The sequence below is a fragment of the Phasianus colchicus genome, chromosome 17 (assembly GCF_987193195.1).
Source record: "Phasianus colchicus chromosome 17, bPhaCol1.hap1.1, whole genome shotgun sequence".
In the NCBI taxonomy this organism is placed as follows: domain Eukaryota; kingdom Metazoa; phylum Chordata; class Aves; order Galliformes; family Phasianidae; genus Phasianus; species Phasianus colchicus.
Window position 1 is genome coordinate 11,492,588 of NC_143452.1, and position 19,427 is coordinate 11,512,014.

The following is a 19,427-nucleotide window of genomic DNA, read 5'->3' on the forward strand; positions in this document are numbered from 1 at the left end:
AAGGAAGCAAGCAACCAGCTAGCTGTACCAGCAAATCAGAACGGAACCCTTTCCAGCATAACAGCCCCCCTGAACACTGTGCAAATATTAAAAGCAATTCACATTTCTGATAGACAGAAATCTGGCCTAAGCAGTCAAGAATTCAACTTTTGATGCAGTCTAAGCTAAAGGCAATGTATTAAATAACTTGATCCCATTAGAATTTGTCAGGCCTTGCACAAGCTGACAAGGCTGTGTGTGGCCTGCAGTTCCTCAGACATCACGCTGCAAAGAAAGGAAGCATGAGACAAAAGCTGCATTCTCTCTGCCATTTTTTCTCCATCCCTTTCTGTGCAAGCTTGTCTTTTGTCTGTGTATACATAAACCATGGAAAAGCTTCAGCTTCTGAATGATGGCTAGTGATAGCTTTTGGAAAACAGCTATTTGAACTATTGCTTACATTCACTTTGCAGTGGTATTGCTTAACATTCCTCTTCTACAATTCTATCACTACAGAGACTACTTCTGACAACACTGAGAATTTCAGAACCACTCAAACAAGGCATTTATAAACAAAGCTTTTTATTAATAAAATGTTTACACCTTTTTTGCACAATACATCGGACTGGTAGTGATTTAGCATGTTATTACACTATAAAAGTTTATTATGAATGCATAAGCTGAAAATGCCGTTTACATTATGCCAAACCAACATTTCTTAATTTTCATTCTACGCACTACATGGGAGTATAACAATACAAACTAAAAGGAGAAAACTAAAGTCTGGTTTTCCTCATTAGCATCTACAAACCAACAATACAGACAAACCTGTACACGCCCTCGGGACCAGCCCAAGAGAAGACTAGAAAAGTCTCAGAACATTCATTAGCTTGGGAACTCATCACTGTAAGATTTCATCACTCGTGATCTGACTACGTTTCATGCAGTGAAGCAATGGTAGTAAATTTGTGCAGTTTACAGTGCTGCAAATGCTCTGTAACTTTGAGCGGCTTTAGTTTGTTTCAGTAAGAGACACTACAATAAGAAGGCACAGATCCTTCCATCTTTTTAAAGGTTAACTCAATACCATAAGGAAAAGGCAGATCGTTCTTAAGAAGGACAAGAACTGCTGATTCCAAAGTTAACCTCCACGCTTAATTTTACAGGCATGCATTTATTACACCGCAAGAGCTAAATGCACATCAGGTTATTCTTGTGCCCCGAATACACAAATGCAAATGTAAAGTTTTTGTTTAGACACTTCCAGAATGATTCCCTTTTTTCTTCATCATATTGGGGGATGGGAGGGTGCAAGGGGGAAGATTGCCAAGAAGTCTTAGGTGTCTTACGCCTAAATATTCTCCATTTCTGACACTTAAGTCAATTCACTGTGCCACAGTTTCAATGCTGGATGCACTATATTCAGAAATACCAAGCACAAAAGAAGTTAATCATTTCTATACTTCACCTGGTACTGTTTGGGCTTTACAATGATTTACTTCCTCCAGATGAAAGTGCTTTTTGCCCTCTTATCTAGTATAGTGAAGCAGTGCTACGTCTCAGCTGCTATGATTTCTTAACAATTTCATAAAGCTATCTAAAGATGACCATTTTGTTCACAAATATTTGCTGCTGTAACAGATATTTTCAAACTCTTGAGGAGAAAAAGACACTTGTCACCTTTTCTTGGCTAGATCCCAGAAGAAAACAAAGAATAAATAGTAAAAAAACCATAATGGATTTAATAATAGGAAATTCACACTGTGACAGAAGTGAAAATGAGGCAAGAAAGCAGCAGTGAATTTATCAATGGTTTGAGATGCAGCAAACCTAATCGCAACAACTGGATGGTGTCTTCTCTCCATACAAATGAAAAGAACAGCAGAAAAGCTTGTCTGTATCCTTCAGCATTAGAACAGGAACAGCTGTTGGTTTGTTCAGTAATTTGTGTTTAAAAACACTGACAGGAATGAAACAAAGAAAAACCCAATTTTCTTGAATAAAACAGTTAGTGTTTCAGCAAAAATGCAAAGCTCCCAACTTGCAGGATGATGCAATGGGAAGAGCAGAACCATTTCTTCTAGGAATTTTCTGTTTTGGAATAAGGGCAGTTTCACTAAACGCTGTACCAATCTTTAGGGGGCCAAACTCATCTTAGTGCCTTGATTTTCCATGCAAAATAGGAGGCATTAAATAACTCTGAGCTACTAGAACTCCTGTAAGGATTTTGAGATAGCTGTTTACACCATATACACCTAAAAATTGAGGGGAAGATTGTGAGGAGAAGGAAAGAAGGAAAGGATGACTTTCACGTGTCAGAGACGAAGCCCATCAATATGCTCAGGATGCGGGATAGTCTTATATCCCTCAAACAACCCAATGACCAGTGACACTTCATGGACTATCTGGAAATGCTTATTCGATTTCTGCAGGTCAAACATTTTTGATCCTAACTGATAAAAAAAAGAGTTTGCAAGCAAATTTTCAAGACTACCAGAAGATCAAAAGGGATTTTTTAAAAATAAGTTTGACGTCAGAAGGCCTAACAATTACAGAGAAATATGTTTTGGCACTTGAATACTTGCATAAGAAACAAAGATATAGTTTCAAACTTATTTCTTTTGACGTGCTGGAGTCATAGAACTCTGAAAAGGTCATCTGACATTCTTTTGTTCTAAAATACTGCTAAGAAATGTTAGATTAGTGATTGACAACAATATCTTATTTTGCCTAATATTAGAAGGGATGTGATGTATTAATAGAGATGTGATGTGAACATAGAATAGTTCAGTTGGAAAGGACCTATGAAAATCATTGAGTTGAACTGCCTAACCACTTCAGGGCTAACCGAGATTTAAAGCATAGAAGAACACTCAGGCAGGCTGTGAATATCTCCAGAGGAGACTCTCTCAGCAGCTGTTCCAGTGTTCCCTTGCCCTCAAATAAACAAATATTTTCTCAATTTCCATATGGAACTTCCTGTGTTCCCATTTTGCCCACTGCCCCACGTCCTGTCACTGGGCACCACTGAAAAGAGCCACTTGTCATCTGCTCTGAAGAGATTTATAAGGGTTAGTAAGATCCCTTTTCAGTCTTGTCCTTGGTTCTCCAATGCCAGTAACAGGTATCAATCACCAGACTAAGGATTCCTGAGCCAATTTTGATGTACTGATAAGAACTTGCAGAGCTCAGAGCTGCACACAATATCCAAGGTGAGGCTACACCAACTCTAAATATGGCAGGAGATGCACCTCTTGACCAGCTAGCTATGCTGTGTGTAATGCACTCCGTAACACAGTTTGCCCTCTGGGCTGCCAGGACACACTGCTGGCTCATTGTGAGCCTGCTGTCACCAGCACTCTCAGGTCCCTTTCTGCTGCTCTTTCAGCTACTTGTCTCCCAGTCTGTACCTGCATACTGCTCTGTCACAAGTGCAACACCCAGCGTTCTACTGTTGCTGAAATTCATGCCACTGCTGATCACCCAGTGCTCCAATCTATCTAATCTCTCTGCAAGGTCTCCTGTCCTCCAGGCATGAGCACCTCCCAGTTTATTGTCATCAGCAAATGTGCTGAGACTGCATTCCACTCCTGCACCCAGATTGTTGATAAAATGGTTGAACAGAACAGGCTCTAGAAGTGAACACTGGGAACTGCTAGAGACTGGCCACCGACCAGAGATGTAGCTCCATCTACAAACTTATGAGTTCTACCACCCAGCCAGCTTATCAGCTCAGTTGGACTGTTTGTCCATAAGGATGTTGTGAGGGAAAGTATCAAAGTTCTCATTATGATCCAGAAGGACATCTACTGCCTTTCCCTCACAGACCAAACAAGTGGTCTGTCATTGAAGGACATCAAAGTACCGAGGCAAGGCCTTCCCTTTGTGAACTCATGTTGTCTATGCCTGATACTTACTCTCTTCCCAAGCACATAGGTTTTTTTTTTCTCTTGAGCAGGCTGGTAACATTACATACACCAACATATTAAACATGAGTTTAAGCTGAAAACCACTCTAAGCTGTTAACTGCCTGATACTGTGGCACTTACAGAAAAGGTCTCACTGAAGTCAGGAGGGATTTAAAGTGCAATGATTTGTTTTCGTCAACATGTATCTAACAATATAAAAAGTCTTTACCTCCCTGTCAACAGCAAAAGTTGTCAGAATTCTCCTAGAACTTTTTAAAGCACCTATTACAAGTTTCAGTAGTTTGGCTACTAAATGCCTCTGTGTTTTGTTAAGCACAAGCTTCCACATTTCACCTATCTAGGCATTTAGCATGCCAGCTTTAAACATGTATATAAAATACACTACAAAACTACTCAGCACAGATCAAGAGCATTACAGGTCATTTAAGAGACTGAGATTTACAGGGAACGATGAAGACCCCCCCTCCAAAACTTAGGCAGCACACTTGAAGTAGCTCCAAAACTAAATAACAAACTATTTCTCAAATGACATTTTTGTACAGATCTGTACTTTCTTAGGAGAGGTTGGTATTGTTTAGAAGCAGAAATGGTAATGTTCTGTCAGTTAAAAAAAATGCTCTGGATCAATGATATGACACACAGCTCATTACCTTTTTACATATCTGATGTCTGCCCCTTCAAAAAACTTTGTGCAGCAATCACTTCCCTTTTATAGCATTTTAAAATCTAGTCTCTGTGACGAGCGCCATTCATTACAGAGAAATGCAAACCTCAGGACTTCAGTTTTATTCCGCTATTTCAACAACTCCTTAACAAAATCAAGTTAGCTGAAATGGTTGATCGTCAGTATTTCAAACACTCAAAGGCTAATCTGCCTCCAAACAGAGAAGTCTTGTTAGGACAAAATATAATTAATTTCAGCGAGCCTAGTACAAAATGGAAGCAGATGGCCTAAAACTAATACAGAAGAAACCATTTTCCTCCAACGAAAATGAGACGTTAAACATGTGTGTCTCATCTAGAGAGGACTGCACGTCAGCTTTCAGCTAAAGCCAACTGATCAACAAACAGTTATCTTGGCTCAAACCAACTTACATCAACAGTCTGTCATTTTACATAGGCACAGTGTTTAAAAGCAGTTTCACTTCAACATTTGGGCAATCTGAAACAATGGCCTTTTCCGTGGTTTCACTGATTCAAGATCAGAACTGTAAGAAAGGTATGAAGTCTGCTTTTCTGTGTTTCCTTCAGAGAAAATACTTCAGATGATAGAAAGCCAGACCGCAAACAGAACAAACCTCATTTTCACACTAAAGTTTAACAACATATTAGCATGTACTTGACTACTTGAGACTTTTAAAGAACCTCAATAGCGCCAGTAGGAAACAAAAAAGTGAAAATAATATAAAAAAAAAGCACAAAAAAAAGTATTGTCAATCTATGGTTTAATTGCAAGCATACTAAAACCAACACAATATAAGCTAAACACTGAATTTGCAAAAAAAAAAAAAAAAAAAGAGAGAGAGAAAAAGAAAGAAAGAAATAAGAGCCACCACCAAAACATTAAAAGTAACAAAAACCCAACCCTAGCAGGTAAAAAAAGCCCAGAAACTTAGAGGTAATGATCTACATCACCACGTGTCTTAAGGTTACTTTTTATTTGTACTTTTGTGCCCAAAGCAAGAATGATTGGGTGCACCACCACAGATGAAAAGCTGTTCAACAGACAGACCTCACACTGTACCAACAGCAGCCTCTATTGGACCTTTCAAACGTGATTTAAAGAGAACTAATTTCAGCCTATCTCTGGATGAAATTACAGCAACGATATCTAAAAGATGCTGGAGAAAAAAACCTGATGGAGAACCCCAGGAGTGCATCTGTAGGTGTGGAATGGAAGGAGCAAATAAGACTGCAATTTTTTAAAGACTGTTTTTACATAATTTATAATATTTTAAACACTGGTCTCATAAATATAATATGAACACTTTACACATGCTAAGCAGTTAAAGGCTTTCCCCCAAATCTTTTAAGTCTTATCAGAACTATTGGAAGCATCTGTTTACAGCATCTGCTTTTAGTCAGTAATCACTTCATTTAGTCAGAACTACACCTAAGCTTTCTTTGACCAACAACTTACTGTCAAAAACTTGTTACAAGAAGATGCCTATGAGCATATCAGTTTGCCTCAGAATGATTAAGTCAGCACAGAAAAAAAGATTGTCTGTGGTTTAAGGTCTGTTGCATGTGTCCCCACCCCCGCTGCTTATTTTTAAATAAAAAGTGCAAATGGGTTCTGGGGAGTGGACGGACTGATTTGACTGTTATCTGCCTTCATTTACTTATTCTGTAGCCACCTCAAAACCAACTGTCCCATTGTACTTTGGATTAGCTACACTTACATATCAAATAAGGCTCACTGAAGAAAAGGAAAGAACGACATCTCACTAACCTTCAAAATCCAGACTCCTTCCACCCACCCCCAAGTCCCACAAAAGTGCTCATTTTCCTTTTTACAAAAACACAATCTCGATTACAAAACTACTAAACATTTCAGTTCAACCGTTCATAGTCAGCTTCCTTTTAAGCAAGGCCAAAGAAGTGATGATGGATTCCCTTTGAATGCAAGAGATACTACAACTTTTTGTAAGTAAAAAGGCTGACATACGATGGCAGTCTTTTCTGCGAGCATACAGATGTCAGATGAACTGGTCCATTTTTACTGGACCATGGGCGTATGAACACCAGCAGATAGAGATCTAAGACTGATAATATAAATCCAACGTGAACTATTAACTTCCAAGACCACCTACTGTATAAACAAGTCTGATTTTCAAATGGATCAGTCAACAGCAGCTGCGCTTTGTCACCGACGGCTGTCTTCTAAGTTTGAAGCCCTTACCACTAGAAGGGGGGTTGGTGTCAGTTGATGGAATTCTACGACCTACAAGGAGGCAGAAAAAGACATTTATGGCAAACATATTTGAAACTCTTTCTATTCATTCAGTGTATGTCAGGCCATAAGTCATTAATGCATAACAGAAGAATGGCAGTTAACAGTCTATACTGCGTCTGTTAGAAGTATGGATCCACAAATAAAAGTGAAGCAGCGTTAAGCTAACTTTACACTTCAGGCTAACCTTGTCTTAGAGATCTAAAACACAGAAGCATCCAGAGAATATGCTCTGCAGGATGCAATACCTTCTGGAAACTCTCTGCTCTTGATCTGCCTTTCCCCAGCAGACCACCTGCATCAGGCTTAACACCAAAATGCTTCTAAGAATAGCTGCTTTAGTCACCCAGTAAGCATCTGAAGCTGACCATTCCTGGTTGAGCATTCTTCTTGAGAGGGATTTAAGAAATTATTCCATAGCTTACTCAACAGAAATTTTCAGTTTAGAGAACAACTATTAAAGTCAGTAAACCATGAAGCTTATATACAGCACATACTTTTGACATCAGCTTCAATATACTGAACTACTTAAAAGAACAAGAAAAGTCTGTTTTTATTTGAGAAACAGGATATCTGTACACTGGTGCTGCTGCCTGAAATATATCCTACAAATACTATTGTATTCATTTAGGAGTACTGTTTTTCATTCACACACGGAAAAGTATTTGCCATCATCCTCTACCATGAATAAGACAGAAAAGATTTGCCATTTAACTGAAAAGTGAGGTATCACAAAAATACTGGTGGAAACCACACATGCTAGGTGCTCTTTCTTAGGCAGTAATCTATTATTTTCAATTCTTTTATTTTCAATTCTTATGTTTTTGAAAATGCATTACTTGGGACTAAGTACAAGCACTAACAGTGAGAATCCAATTCATTTTTATCAGATGTATGAAGTCTGGATATTTGCCACACCATTTTCTGTCCCTTCCATAACCTTGGAAGTATTAACTGAATCATTCAATTACAGACATAGTAAAATGACACTGACTGCTATTTATCCAGCAGCACGAGAGTACATGTAAAGTCCCTAGATGGAACCTTCAGAAGTCATTAGACAATGAAAAATGCATGCAGCTCATTTTGCAGTTAATATTCAAATTTGGATGTAACATTTAAATCAGCATACTCTTGCCTAAATAGTACAAAAAACAAACAGTATCAAATTTCCACTTAGCTACTTTCAAAAGAAAAACACATTACCTGTTTAAATACTTACTAATTTCTATAAAGAGTTCATTAATGTTTATTGCATTTTTCGCACTTGTCTCTACAAATATTGCATGAATGGAATCTGCATAGTCTTTAGCATCTTTTTCCATGACTTCCCTGAAAAGAAGCAAAGAAAGAACTGCATGTAGAAAAATACTTAATTCAGAACTTCAAGAGATTAAGCTTTTAAGTGTCATGTTTAATGAGTATTTTGTATTACCTGTTTTGCATCACCCTGCTCCCTCATCCTGAAATTGATACCCATTTTTCACTCTGTGCTGTCTCCTTGCTTAGGGGCAGAGCATCCCTAAAGCATAATCAAACTAACAAGGCCATCTGACACGACAATGGAGTTTCATTCTTGACTACTCTAAGTGTAGGTCTGCAATCAATCACTGGGAGTAGTTTATTTTTTCCCCACATGTACAAATTTTAGATGCATTGAAAAGACCCTCATGTTCATTCCCCTAATCCAGTGATTTCCTACAGCTGCTTAGAAAAACAAGCATCTCTCAGTGCTGCACAGATCATTAGCAGAGCATTTAGTTTACATGAAGCAGTGAAGACATAGCTGAGAGCAGGAACTTGCACAGACTGTGCACACAACTACAGAGCCAAGAAGTGAGAATAAGTATTTTACACCCTTAAGCAGGCAAGTTGCTAATGCAGTATTTCCTTAAGCAGCAGAAAAAAACCCAAACCAAACCCCAGCAAATAAAGAGAAGACCATGCTCTATGTGTCTTTACATAACATTTTTAAAACACAACTATTTTCAGTAACAAGAGACTTAGGACTCAGGATACTAAAACACTGTCTTCAGGACAGTGTCTCAAATACTGCCTCTCATAAGGACAGCAATCTTACTCATTAGCTTCAATTGCATTGTTTGTATGATTTACAATTCCACCTAAGTACTAAGTGTAAGACTTAATACTGTATGCCTTACAATTGGCACATAAATAATTTTATTCCATGCTGACTCCAAGGGACATGCTATTTCTATCAGGTTATTACAGCACACGAGGTAACTAAAATATAGGAACAATTTGTAAAACTATACCAACTTTGCAGTGGTTCTTTAAACACATAACCATCTGTCTCATGAGACAGCAGCTGCAGTACCTTTTCCAATGAAAGCTAAAAACAAGGAGTTTGCACACACCTTCATTCCTGGTTATTTAACCAGGATATGAATAATAAAGGGCTTCTTTTGTTTTTAATACTTGCCTGCTTGAAAGTTTGGCTGTTCATAAAGTTTCTCAAAAACTTCTCCCACTCCTTGCAACCATTCAACCACAGCCAATTCCACTCTAATGCTTAAGCAGTGAGGGAAGGCACCTGAACAAGCAAGTCAGAAAAACCTACACAATGCTTTCCAACAGGCTTGATGTTTTTCATAACAAAATGAGGTGTTACAGATTGACAGGAGTACTTCTTATAAAAGGAAGTAAACAGCTTGCATTACACTGTAGTTTCATAGGCAGTTTTAAGCTTGTGTAACTTGGCACTGCCACCAGAAAGGTAATCCTGAAAACTTCTCATTTGTAACCCTGCTATTCCTCTGCCATGCTAGCAAGTTACCATGTTGTGAGCAAGGTAAATACACGTGGATAAATTTTCCTTTTTAAAATTGGTTAGTTTTAATCTAGATCAATTTTACAGCCTGATTTACTGCTAAATCACACATGTACTCACACCAACAAAGAGGAGGATGTGGGCAAGAAAAACAAAGGCAAACTAACCAAATTTTCTGGCTGTAGAAATAGCTCAGTCTCCTTGTGAAACTATAATGGCAGTGCAAAAAAAAAAAAAAAAGCTTAAATTGCTTTAAATCTTTTACCAGCTTTGAAATCTTAAATAGCATCTTTAGCACTATTAACTTGTCTCTGAAATGAAGGCTCCAAACTGTCAACAATTATTTACCTTACGTCGTTAAGATCACATTTATTTCCTGCAATAGCTACAACAATGTTTGGAGGTCCGTGCTGTCGAAGCTCTTTAACCCAATTCTTTAATGTTGAGAAAGTTTCCTGATGTGGCAGGAAAAAAAACAGAATTAGTTAGGAGCCAGAACTGCTTCATAACACGAAAAGAAGAATTAGTAATGCTGAGTAAAAAAACAATTGAATTTATTGAATTTCTTACCTCTTTTGTGATGTCATAAACTATAATGGCAGCTGCTGACCCTCTGTAGTACATTGGGGCTAAAGCACGAAACTAGAAAAATAATAATATATTATGAATCTGATTTTTCACTGATCTACAGAATTTGCTTCTTAATATTAAAATGAGAGAAAATTATTTTTAAATTTAACACTAGCACAAAGCTTTTATTTGCAGAGAACCAGCACAACAGAATATGTAAGCTTCCATAAAGGTACTATTATATGAAAGCCAACCAATCCCCATTTTGGGGATCAGCAGCACACCTACCTTAAAAAGCAAGCAGCCCAAATTGATTTTGACTGAATTAAGATCTCTCCTTTAGTAGGCCAGTTATAAACAGACAAACCCACAGGATATACACTCAACTTTGAATGGAACAAAGTCAAAATTGAACTTTTTTATTCTTGCTTTTGGAAAAAAGTAATTCAAGAAAGCTAGCATACTGATATCCGCTGATCTGAACTGTTCAGAGGATCGTGTCAATCTCCAGCCTTGCTGAAAAGTGGTTAAGTCATACCACTCATTAAATGCTAGATTAAGAAAAGAGAATTTTTAACTTAAGGCTTTAGGGATTTTGCTTAAGTTTTTCCTCAAAGCTCAGAAACTTGAAGCACATTTAGAACTAAAAATGGCAAAAAACACAAAGCTGTGCGATCCACTGCAAACAGACATTTAAGGAACATTTTGGATAATAAAAGCCTACAATAATATTATTGCAATATTCAAGATTAAATCTACATAAAATATATTCAGCTGGTTGTGAGTTTGCAGGGTATAAACCAGGTCTGTACCTTCACATAGAGAGAATGTTATGAATCCATCACAGCAAGAAAAAAACAAAAAAGGGGGGATATATGATTGAATATATTTCCTTAATTTCCTAAATACCCAGTGTGATATTCTGCTCATTAAAAGATGAACCAGACAACTACTCTATGAAAACTCTCATGGAAGCAGAATGAGCTACATGTGCAGTTCTGATGTAACCATATGCAACTTCGCTCTTCTGTGCATCTTGTTAGCAAGGAAAAAAAATCATGAATAGAACATAGACTTTCATGAAGGCCTATTTGGTTCTTATAAAACATCAATTGCCTTTTGCTTAGTACAGTTCAACTGAGAGCAATATTATAAATCATGAAAGTTCTGGTATAAAGGAGAATTCCAGACCATTTACATTTGGCTCTCAAATTCTGTTCTGAAAACCATATTTTGAACACAAAGTTCAGAATAGAAAAATATTTAATAGTGGGAAAGGGAAACACAGGCAGACATTCAGTTCACATTGGGGCATAATGCCTCCCCTCCACAAATACTAAAGTGTAAAGGGAATCATATTTGGTAAACCACCACTTGGACTGGTTGCAACTTGGCTTTTTGATTATTTGACTATTTACCTTGGGAACAAACCAACTTTCACTCACTGATTTTGTACTACTCTCATTTCCTGCCTGCTAACACTTAGATACATTTTTCCACTTAAGAGCAGTCAGCAGATAAAATACATTAACAAAACAGATGTTAACAGGAACACTAAATTTTCCTTTTGCTTTTTTTTTCCAAAGACTTCAGCTTGCCATCCTGACTGATTAGCATTTTGACAGAATGAAGATGTAATTTCTACAGTTGTTAGGTATGAACATAAGAATCCTAACTCCTTTAAATAGCCTTCTTCCAACTTTACTCAGTGCAGAAGAAATGAGAGAACAAATATGGCATACACATGCAGCTGTATGTCCAGTGAATGAGTGCACATCTCCAGCACAGAGCAATGCTAGTTTGCCACTCTCTGAAACCATTGAGAAGAAGGGGCTGCCCCATCTAGTCTGCTAAAGGGATTTAGAAGTAGAAAACAGCAAGCATCCTCCAAAAGCCAGGACTAGGAATTGTGTTTATAAGTATCATAACTTCTCAGAGATTGCAATTCCATGAATGGTTTGGACATTCTTGCTGTTCCAGCCCACCACAAATGGCATTCTTTCCAAGATGTACTGTCAGATGTGCTGCACGGCAAGAAAACCATGCAGCAGGTTTTAGCACAAGACACATATAAAGATCTGCTGTGACGTGCAGGAAGTGACAGCACTGGCTTCCTTGGAAATATGTGGGCCCCACAGAAATTTCTCTGTGGTGCGGAACAGGCCTTAGAGAACTACAGAACTCAGGTCAGAAGCCAGGTTAAGTCATCCTTCCTTTTTTGATTAAAACAAAAAACAAACAAAACCAACAATAACATCACACAGTGTGAATAGAAGAAAATTAAAGAGATGTAACTTGGTCTAAAATCAGACACAGAATGTACTGGTCATGTACAGAGAGCTTCCTCAGATTGTAGCATGCTGAATCCAAACAGGATGAAATGCTAATACGTAATGGATGCTTCCTGCCAAGTTGTGCAGGGACATTTGTAAAACTTTCTTTTTAAGAGTACCACTCTCTCAAAGGTTTTACTTCACTGCTTAGAAGACTCATGTTCAAACACTACCATTTCAGAATGAGCTCTGGTGTTCACATAAGGCATACTATGAACAGCAGATGCTGACTGACTGCTGCAAATAGAAAGACTGGGACATTTTTGATAACAAGCATACACACACAACACATCCCTGATGATGAAAGTTGGCTTTATATCATGCTGCTGGGAGTAAATCAGTAGTCATTCGGAATCTAGAGTTCTGAAAGCAATACAAATATACTAGAGTGACTTCCTAGATATCAAGTGTGTCACCACACTAAAAATCCAGCAAGTCAGTTTCACCAAGACTCCAGAAGGTCAAATGACTGCACAAGAATAACTAACTGAGCCTTTACAAGATTATTTCTTTCCCCGCTTTGTGGTTTGGACTCGCGTAGGGTTGAAAAACATCACCAACTCTAACCAGAACTGTATTTGCAGACAGGATGAAAGATATTGATGCTACTTACCCGCTCCTGTCCAGCTGTATCCCAAATTAGGAATTTATGCAGCTCATTTTGATACTGTACAGTCTTGGTCATAAATGAGGCTCTGGAAAATATGCCAAAACACCATCTCAGAACACGACCACCATGAACTGTTAAACAGGTTTCTATTTCAATTAAATTGCTTTTCCTCCCTAAATGCAACTGATTAAAATTTCCATATATAAATATTGAAACTGAGGCAAAGGGCCCTATTCAAAGGATGAAGTTCAACTAACAAACCAGAAGAAACAAGAATGCAACCTGTAAGCCTTTTGATAAAAATAGAGGATGTATGATGAAGTCAGGAAGGTCAACTTTCTCAACAACACTTTTCTTAAAAGAGGAATTGTTACCACATTATCTGAAGGACACTTTCGGAGGGTAAGAGATCAAAGCCTCACCCCTGGCATCAGCTTTTTTTTTTTTTCTTTAACATCTCAGTACTAAAATTCAAATGAATTCTTCATCACTCCACACTTGGGAGGACAGCACAGGAGAGTCTTATTGCCATTTGTAGGTGTTAAGGGGACAGACATCAATAGTAACTCACTCGCTGTCTCCAATCTGTACAGCTCCCATAACCTGTCTGTCATTATATATTTCAGCCTGCAGAGGCTCTTGCAGATCTAGAAGACAAACGAAAATTCTCTTCTTCAAATGCCCCTGCCCCCCAGCTTCCAGTGTATTACAGTAACATTTTGAACAACTTCTGTGCTTTACTTGATGTGTTTAATGTGAATCAGTATATATCTCAAGAGCAGGAAACTCTAAAATCTAATATTTTAAAAGAGAAAGTTCTTTGCTGAGTCTGTAACCTGTAGCCATTTTTTATTAGAAAAACAACGCACTGAATGCAGATAGCCAAAGATCTCTAGATGCCATGATTACTTTAGGCACATGAGACCATACATTACGATCTTAAACAGCTTTTATATGCTTCATTTTCATCACTCAAGATATTGCAGATTTCCAAACATGTGCTACTGACAGTTTTGGACAGGATGGTAGATAATAACCTGGAGGCATCCTTTGCGAGAGCTTCTTAAACTGTATTAAACTGAATGCAGATAGCCAAGTATTAAACTGTGTAAACTCAAAACAGAGAGCAAGAGTCATTCAGCATGACAACATTAAATGTCAGCATCCAAGACTCCGAATTTCAGTTTCTCTTGCACCCTACATTTTACCAGGGCATGAAGTTTTAGTACCCATTACAATTTTGTAGCGAATAGAATTGGTATCTTCCAGCAAGTCTCACTGTTACAGGAGGACAAAATTACTATGGATGTTTAAAGTAAAGGGGAGCAATTACACAATGCTTCCCACCGTTAAGAGGTAACCTCCTTCTCCCATTTCCTTAAGCTCAGATAGTTTGCCAAAGAGCATGTCATTGTCCAAAGTTCACTGTTCTTTTAAGAAGCTAAATATATGATTGCAGCATCCCTACCAAGAAAGGATCTAACTACAATTTATTTAAATAGAATAAGCTAGATTTATTTTAGCAATGAGTAAAGATAAAGAAAATGATAGGAACATCTGCTGTAAAGTGCAAAAGACTTTGGTGTCTTTAAGATTGCTGGAAATTAAGCATCACTTCCTGAATTAGACTCTCACTGGCAAGTTCCCTGGTTCTACAAACCAAACCATGCCAGTGCATTCAGTTTGAACTGAATGGCCATAATTCACATCACAATTAAACATGCCCCAAACGGTGGCTGACTACAGAGGCTCAGCTCCACCTGAAATTCTCTGAGAAGTATGACAGGAGCAAGTGAGACATCATGAGCAGGAGAGTGCAACTCAAAGACAAACTGCTCTGGAAGCATCCAAACTAGAGTTATCCTTGAGTTGTTCTAAGAAAAGCAGCAGTATCCCTCCAGGTTTACTGGCTGCTTCTCCCAGCAAACACCAGAACTACACGAACACCTGTACTATACTCATTCAGAGTGTCTATGTAAGGATACAAAGAGCAATGCAAGATTCTGCAGCAGCAGTATGGAGTGCATTGACAGCACAGAAGTTCCAACATTCTAGCAGGGTTTCTACAGGCTGCCCACATTAAATTTGAAGCATGAATTAATCATGGTGAGGTATGATTGCTCATTCTTAGAAGAGTAGAACTAGGACAGGAAATATAAGATCATATCTCATGCACTCAAATACCCCGGAGGAAATATTGCTTTAGTTCTCACCTTTAGCTTTGCAAGATGCTCTAAAACTCCTCTCTAGTCCTCACTTTATTCTTTCTACCTCCTTGTCTCAATTAGGAAATAAAAGTATGGTCTAGCAAAAGATCCAATAAGTAAATTCTTTTCTTTTTTCTTTTTTTTTTTTTTTAAACTTCAGTCTGGCACATGGAAAGTTTTGATCAATTGCATTACTACTGCAAAGTACTAAAATACCAAGTCCTTGGACCATTTAATTTATCAAGATCGCCAAAAGACGCAGATTTTTTTGTCACTTCAAAAACCCACAGGAATCCTGTAACTGTCACTAAATCAATGAAAGCAAACAAAATCCTGCAAAGTATCCTCATTACCACAATGGTGAGCACTTTCCAGAAGTACCACAAGGTATTCCCAGGCCTTCTCTTCAGAAGAAACAAAATAAAACTAATGATCCAATGAAAAACACTCTCCTGAGCGTTTTCCAGAATGCAGAAAGTTCTGCTGTCACAACAAAAGCATTGCAGATCACACAAATCTTTGCTCTTTTTTGCAGCTTTACACAGTCTTGCAGATGCACGCGAGCTAAGCCATCACAGCTGTTTTTTTTAGAATTAATAATTTGAAAGATAAATGGAGGAGAATGCAAATTCCAGGTTACTCCAAGGTTTAACTCAGGCAAATTAAATGTGTGGTCACACACATCTAACTACAGAACAGAGCATCCCACAAAAATAAATAAGCACTCCCTATCTTTTGCAAAGCCTAAGATTCTGTTACCACACCTGGACACCTACTAGTTACGTAGATTTATTATTTAAATTAAAAATCAAAAACAATGAAAAAAACACAGCATCCAAACAGGACCTGTGTGTATGAGCATGACTAACCACTTTAAGCCTCTGTAGATACCATCCCTATTAGCCAGCTATTTAGCAGACTAAACTATAACAAAATGTTTTTCTTTCTTAAAGTATCTGGAATGAAATCAGGTGCCCAATTTCTCAGAAAACCTCACGTAATACAGAAAATAAACTGATCTTTCGGTAGTGTCTCAACAAGGAGCTCTGCTTGCAGCTGATGTCACCGTGAGCAGTAGGTCTTAACTTTCTGCCCTCACTAAACTTAAATGTTTAGAAAAGGTTGGCCCTCGGCTTAAGCAAACAGCACTACAGCTACTATCCCCACTGCAGTTTCACTGTCTTCCAAAAAAAAAACATTCTTATAGCTAGCCTGAGAGCCAAGAATGTTCAATCCTTGAAAGCATAACAAAATAATCTAGCAATCTATCTTAAGGGCTACCTTTGTTAGCAGGAAAATTGAAATAAAAACAATTTCTATAGAACATCTTGCAGTTTGATACCAGTATTTATACTGAAAAAACAGGAAGAGGAGAGCAGCAGGGAAGAGAGCAAAAGAGAGAAAGATCAAGGAAACCTCATTCTTTAGAAGGACAGAAATGGGATGTAGCTGATATTTAATCAGCAGAATCTTTTTGATCAAAGTTGTAGTAGAGGCTGTGTGGCACCTGAGACAGGAAGATGCATTGCCCCCCACACTTCTCAGCATCAAGTCATGTCCTCCTGTAAGTAAAGAATTGCTTCTGAGCAAAGCAGCTCATAAGACATTTTGAAAATTAAAAAAACAGCAAAAGAAATCATCAGAAAAACTTTCAACCACTCCAGGAATTCCTGATGCCCTCACCCTTATCTATTTGAAGACTTGGGCTCAATATCATTGCTCCTCTGAGGCTTACCTGTAAAAAATCCTTAGCTATGGTACCAGCTATACTAGCAATTTCTTCAGTTACTTAAGAGAATAGGTATAACATATCAATGTATAACATTAGACTGAATTAATGAGAAGAACTATAACCTGATTTAATATATTAATATCTGCAAAAGCCTTGGAGACTTGATGTTGTAATTGACTCAAAAAAAGAAGGTCACAGTTGCATTATAATCAGACTTCAAAATTTAAGAATAGCATATGAGAAACACGTTGTTCATCTAGCAGAAGCACCTAAAGTAGAATACTCCTAACACAATTTTATTAGCTGACACTAGCAACACAATATGGGTCTGGATCTTACAAATGAAAACTTCATTTAGTTTCTTACCCTATTGTTGGGTTGATGTTGGGATCAAAGCTATCTTCCACAAATCTCCACACGATACTTGATTTGCCCACACCAGTGTCCTAAAAAAGGAACAGAAACATGAAAGAGATAAAACTTGCTGTAAACAATTCTTTTTGTCCTCCCATCTTGCAATATTTTGTAGGAATAACACATTCCTGCAGAGAATCTCAGTGAAGTTAGAGGTTCAGAAATATTTCAGGTATTATTTTCTTTGTTAACTACAAAAATGAAAAGTCTCTCATGAGTTATAACTTCCTAAATAAAACTGTTATCAAGGAATATAAAAACCTGTATTCCTTATTATCAGTCATTCAGCCTTCCCTCAGCCCCCCAAGGGTGGACACAAACCACTTATGAACTAGAGCAGAGAAAGACCTTCTACCACATTTAGCAGCATATACAGAAACTGAATTTGGTACTCCACCTTTGCAAGCCAATCAAGCATGTGAAATTATACAAATGTGACACACACATTTCAACTTCTGACTAATGCCGTCCCACCCTGCTTAATGAAAGGCCAGAGATGTCTCATATGACACACACCTGAGACATGTTTCCATTTACAATCCTGCAAAGTTGTATTTGAAGAAGAGAAAATATGACATAAAATTTTCACGTAACATTTGTATTTGTACCATCAACTTGATTGTAAAAAAAAAAAGTAAGAGTAGGCATATCTAGGAGTGAAACGATGCACTATCAGCACAAAGCCATTCCAAATACTCATTTATCCAGGCAGGTAACAACAAGCATTTTGCTTTACATGTCCAGAATCAATAAAATATTAAGGAAACAAACAAACAAAGACACTTCACTGAAAATGAAGTTCTACACTACTCATACATCTTTTTAAATTGCCCTCCTATCAGTGACGGTGCATGACCTTGGTTTCATACTTTATAGTATTTGCAATCTCAAGAACAATGCAAATATTTAAAGAGAAAAGCAGACGCAGCTCCCGGCTCTTGCAGTTCGGGAATCAGTTTTCTTAGGTGCTTCCTCTCCTCTTCTTAGATAAGGAAACACAGGACAGGGGGGAACGGGGAGCAGACAGGAACTCTGCATCGCCCCAGGTTATTTTACATCACACGGAGCACAGAAACACGCAGCTTCCTCTCTAAAGGGCAGCGGGGCCACCTGGGAGCCCTTTGAGCACTGCCTGCGATGCCCCCAGCACAGGACCGAGGCTCAGGGCGCTGCCCCGCTTCCCCCCGCAGCCCCGCAGGCCGGCAGCACTCGGCTTCTTCCAGAGATTTGAGACTTCGACGTCACTTTGCTCCAAGTCTCCTCCTTCCCCACCGCTACGCTTAAAGCACTTTCAAAAGCTAAATATACCGTCTAACAAATAAAGTTCTGCTTCCCTCCCTCTCTTTCGAGTCTGATTTTAGATATTTGCGACCTCCACACCCGAGGCAGCGTGCTTGGGAAGCGTGAAAGCGCCCACCGGCTGCCCGGGCCTCCCGTCCGCTCCTTTTCGGGCGATAACGCTGGAACGCAGCGGCAGCAGCGGCATCGTCCCGTCAGGAGCCCCGGCCCTCAGCACGGCCCCCCGCCCTCCGCCGCCGGGGCCGGACAGCCGGGACCGGGACCAACCCCAGCCCCGGCGGGGCCGCGGCCCAGCGCTCAGCAGGGCAGGCCCGGCACTCGGAGCCGCCCGAAGGCCGAGCCCGGCGATCTCCACAGCGAAGGGCGCGGGGCGGACGGCCGCCTCCCTCCCGCCCGCCCGCCCGCCGTGCCCCGCGCACAGCACTCACCCCCAGCAGACAAACTTTCAGCTCCCTCAGAGCCATGGCCGGGCGGGCTGCGCTTTCAACGAGCGCCAGAGACGCGGCCCAGAACGCTCATAGCCCTCCTCGCCGCACGCGCGAGGCCCGAGGGGCGCGGGCAGCCGAGCGCCGGGAGCTCCGCCGCCGCCGCCTCCCGCTACCAACGCGTC

General features: G+C 39.2%; 1 protein-coding gene across 4 annotated transcripts; it reads right to left on the reverse strand.

The window, feature by feature from the left end:
* Positions 1–5,553: 5,553 nt before the first annotated feature.
* Positions 5,554–19,382, reverse strand: RAB22A (RAB22A, member RAS oncogene family). 4 transcript variants are annotated; one of them, XM_090152213.1, is made up of 9 exons: positions 19,246–19,297; positions 17,471–17,550; positions 16,880–16,934; positions 13,737–13,812; positions 13,169–13,250; positions 10,223–10,294; positions 10,001–10,107; positions 8,084–8,193; positions 5,554–6,852 (listed from the first exon to the last, which is right to left on the reverse strand). In XM_090152213.1, exons 3-9 carry the CDS (start codon positions 16,896–16,898, stop codon positions 6,755–6,757), a joined length of 564 nt encoding a protein of 187 aa, XP_090008339.1. In that variant the 5' UTR covers positions 16,899–16,934; positions 17,471–17,550; positions 19,246–19,297; the 3' UTR covers positions 5,554–6,754. The 4 variants fall into 4 exon arrangements, with proteins under 4 accessions (XP_090008339.1, XP_031443494.1, XP_031443510.1 ...); XM_031587634.2 differs by lacking the exons at positions 13,737–13,812; positions 16,880–16,934 and having other exon boundaries at positions 19,246–19,382; XM_031587650.2 differs by lacking the exons at positions 16,880–16,934; positions 19,246–19,297.
* Between the last annotated feature and the right edge of the window lie 45 nt (positions 19,383–19,427).

What these genes read in the sequence shown, in the direction of transcription:
- RAB22A (XM_031587634.2), bottom strand. Translation starts at nt 19,281, where the DNA reads ATGGCTCTGAGGGAGCTGAAAGTTTGTCTGCTGGGG. An exon ending in TGTGATCTTAACGACGTAAG is followed by an intron (nt 8,194 to 10,000) that starts GTAAATAATTGT and finishes GCTTCTTTTCAG; the next exon opens with GGAAGTCATGGAAAAAGATG. An exon ending in TGAACTCTTTATAGAAATTA is followed by an intron (nt 6,853 to 8,083) that starts GTAAGTATTTAA and finishes GCCTCCTTGTAG; the next exon opens with GTCGTAGAATTCCATCAACT.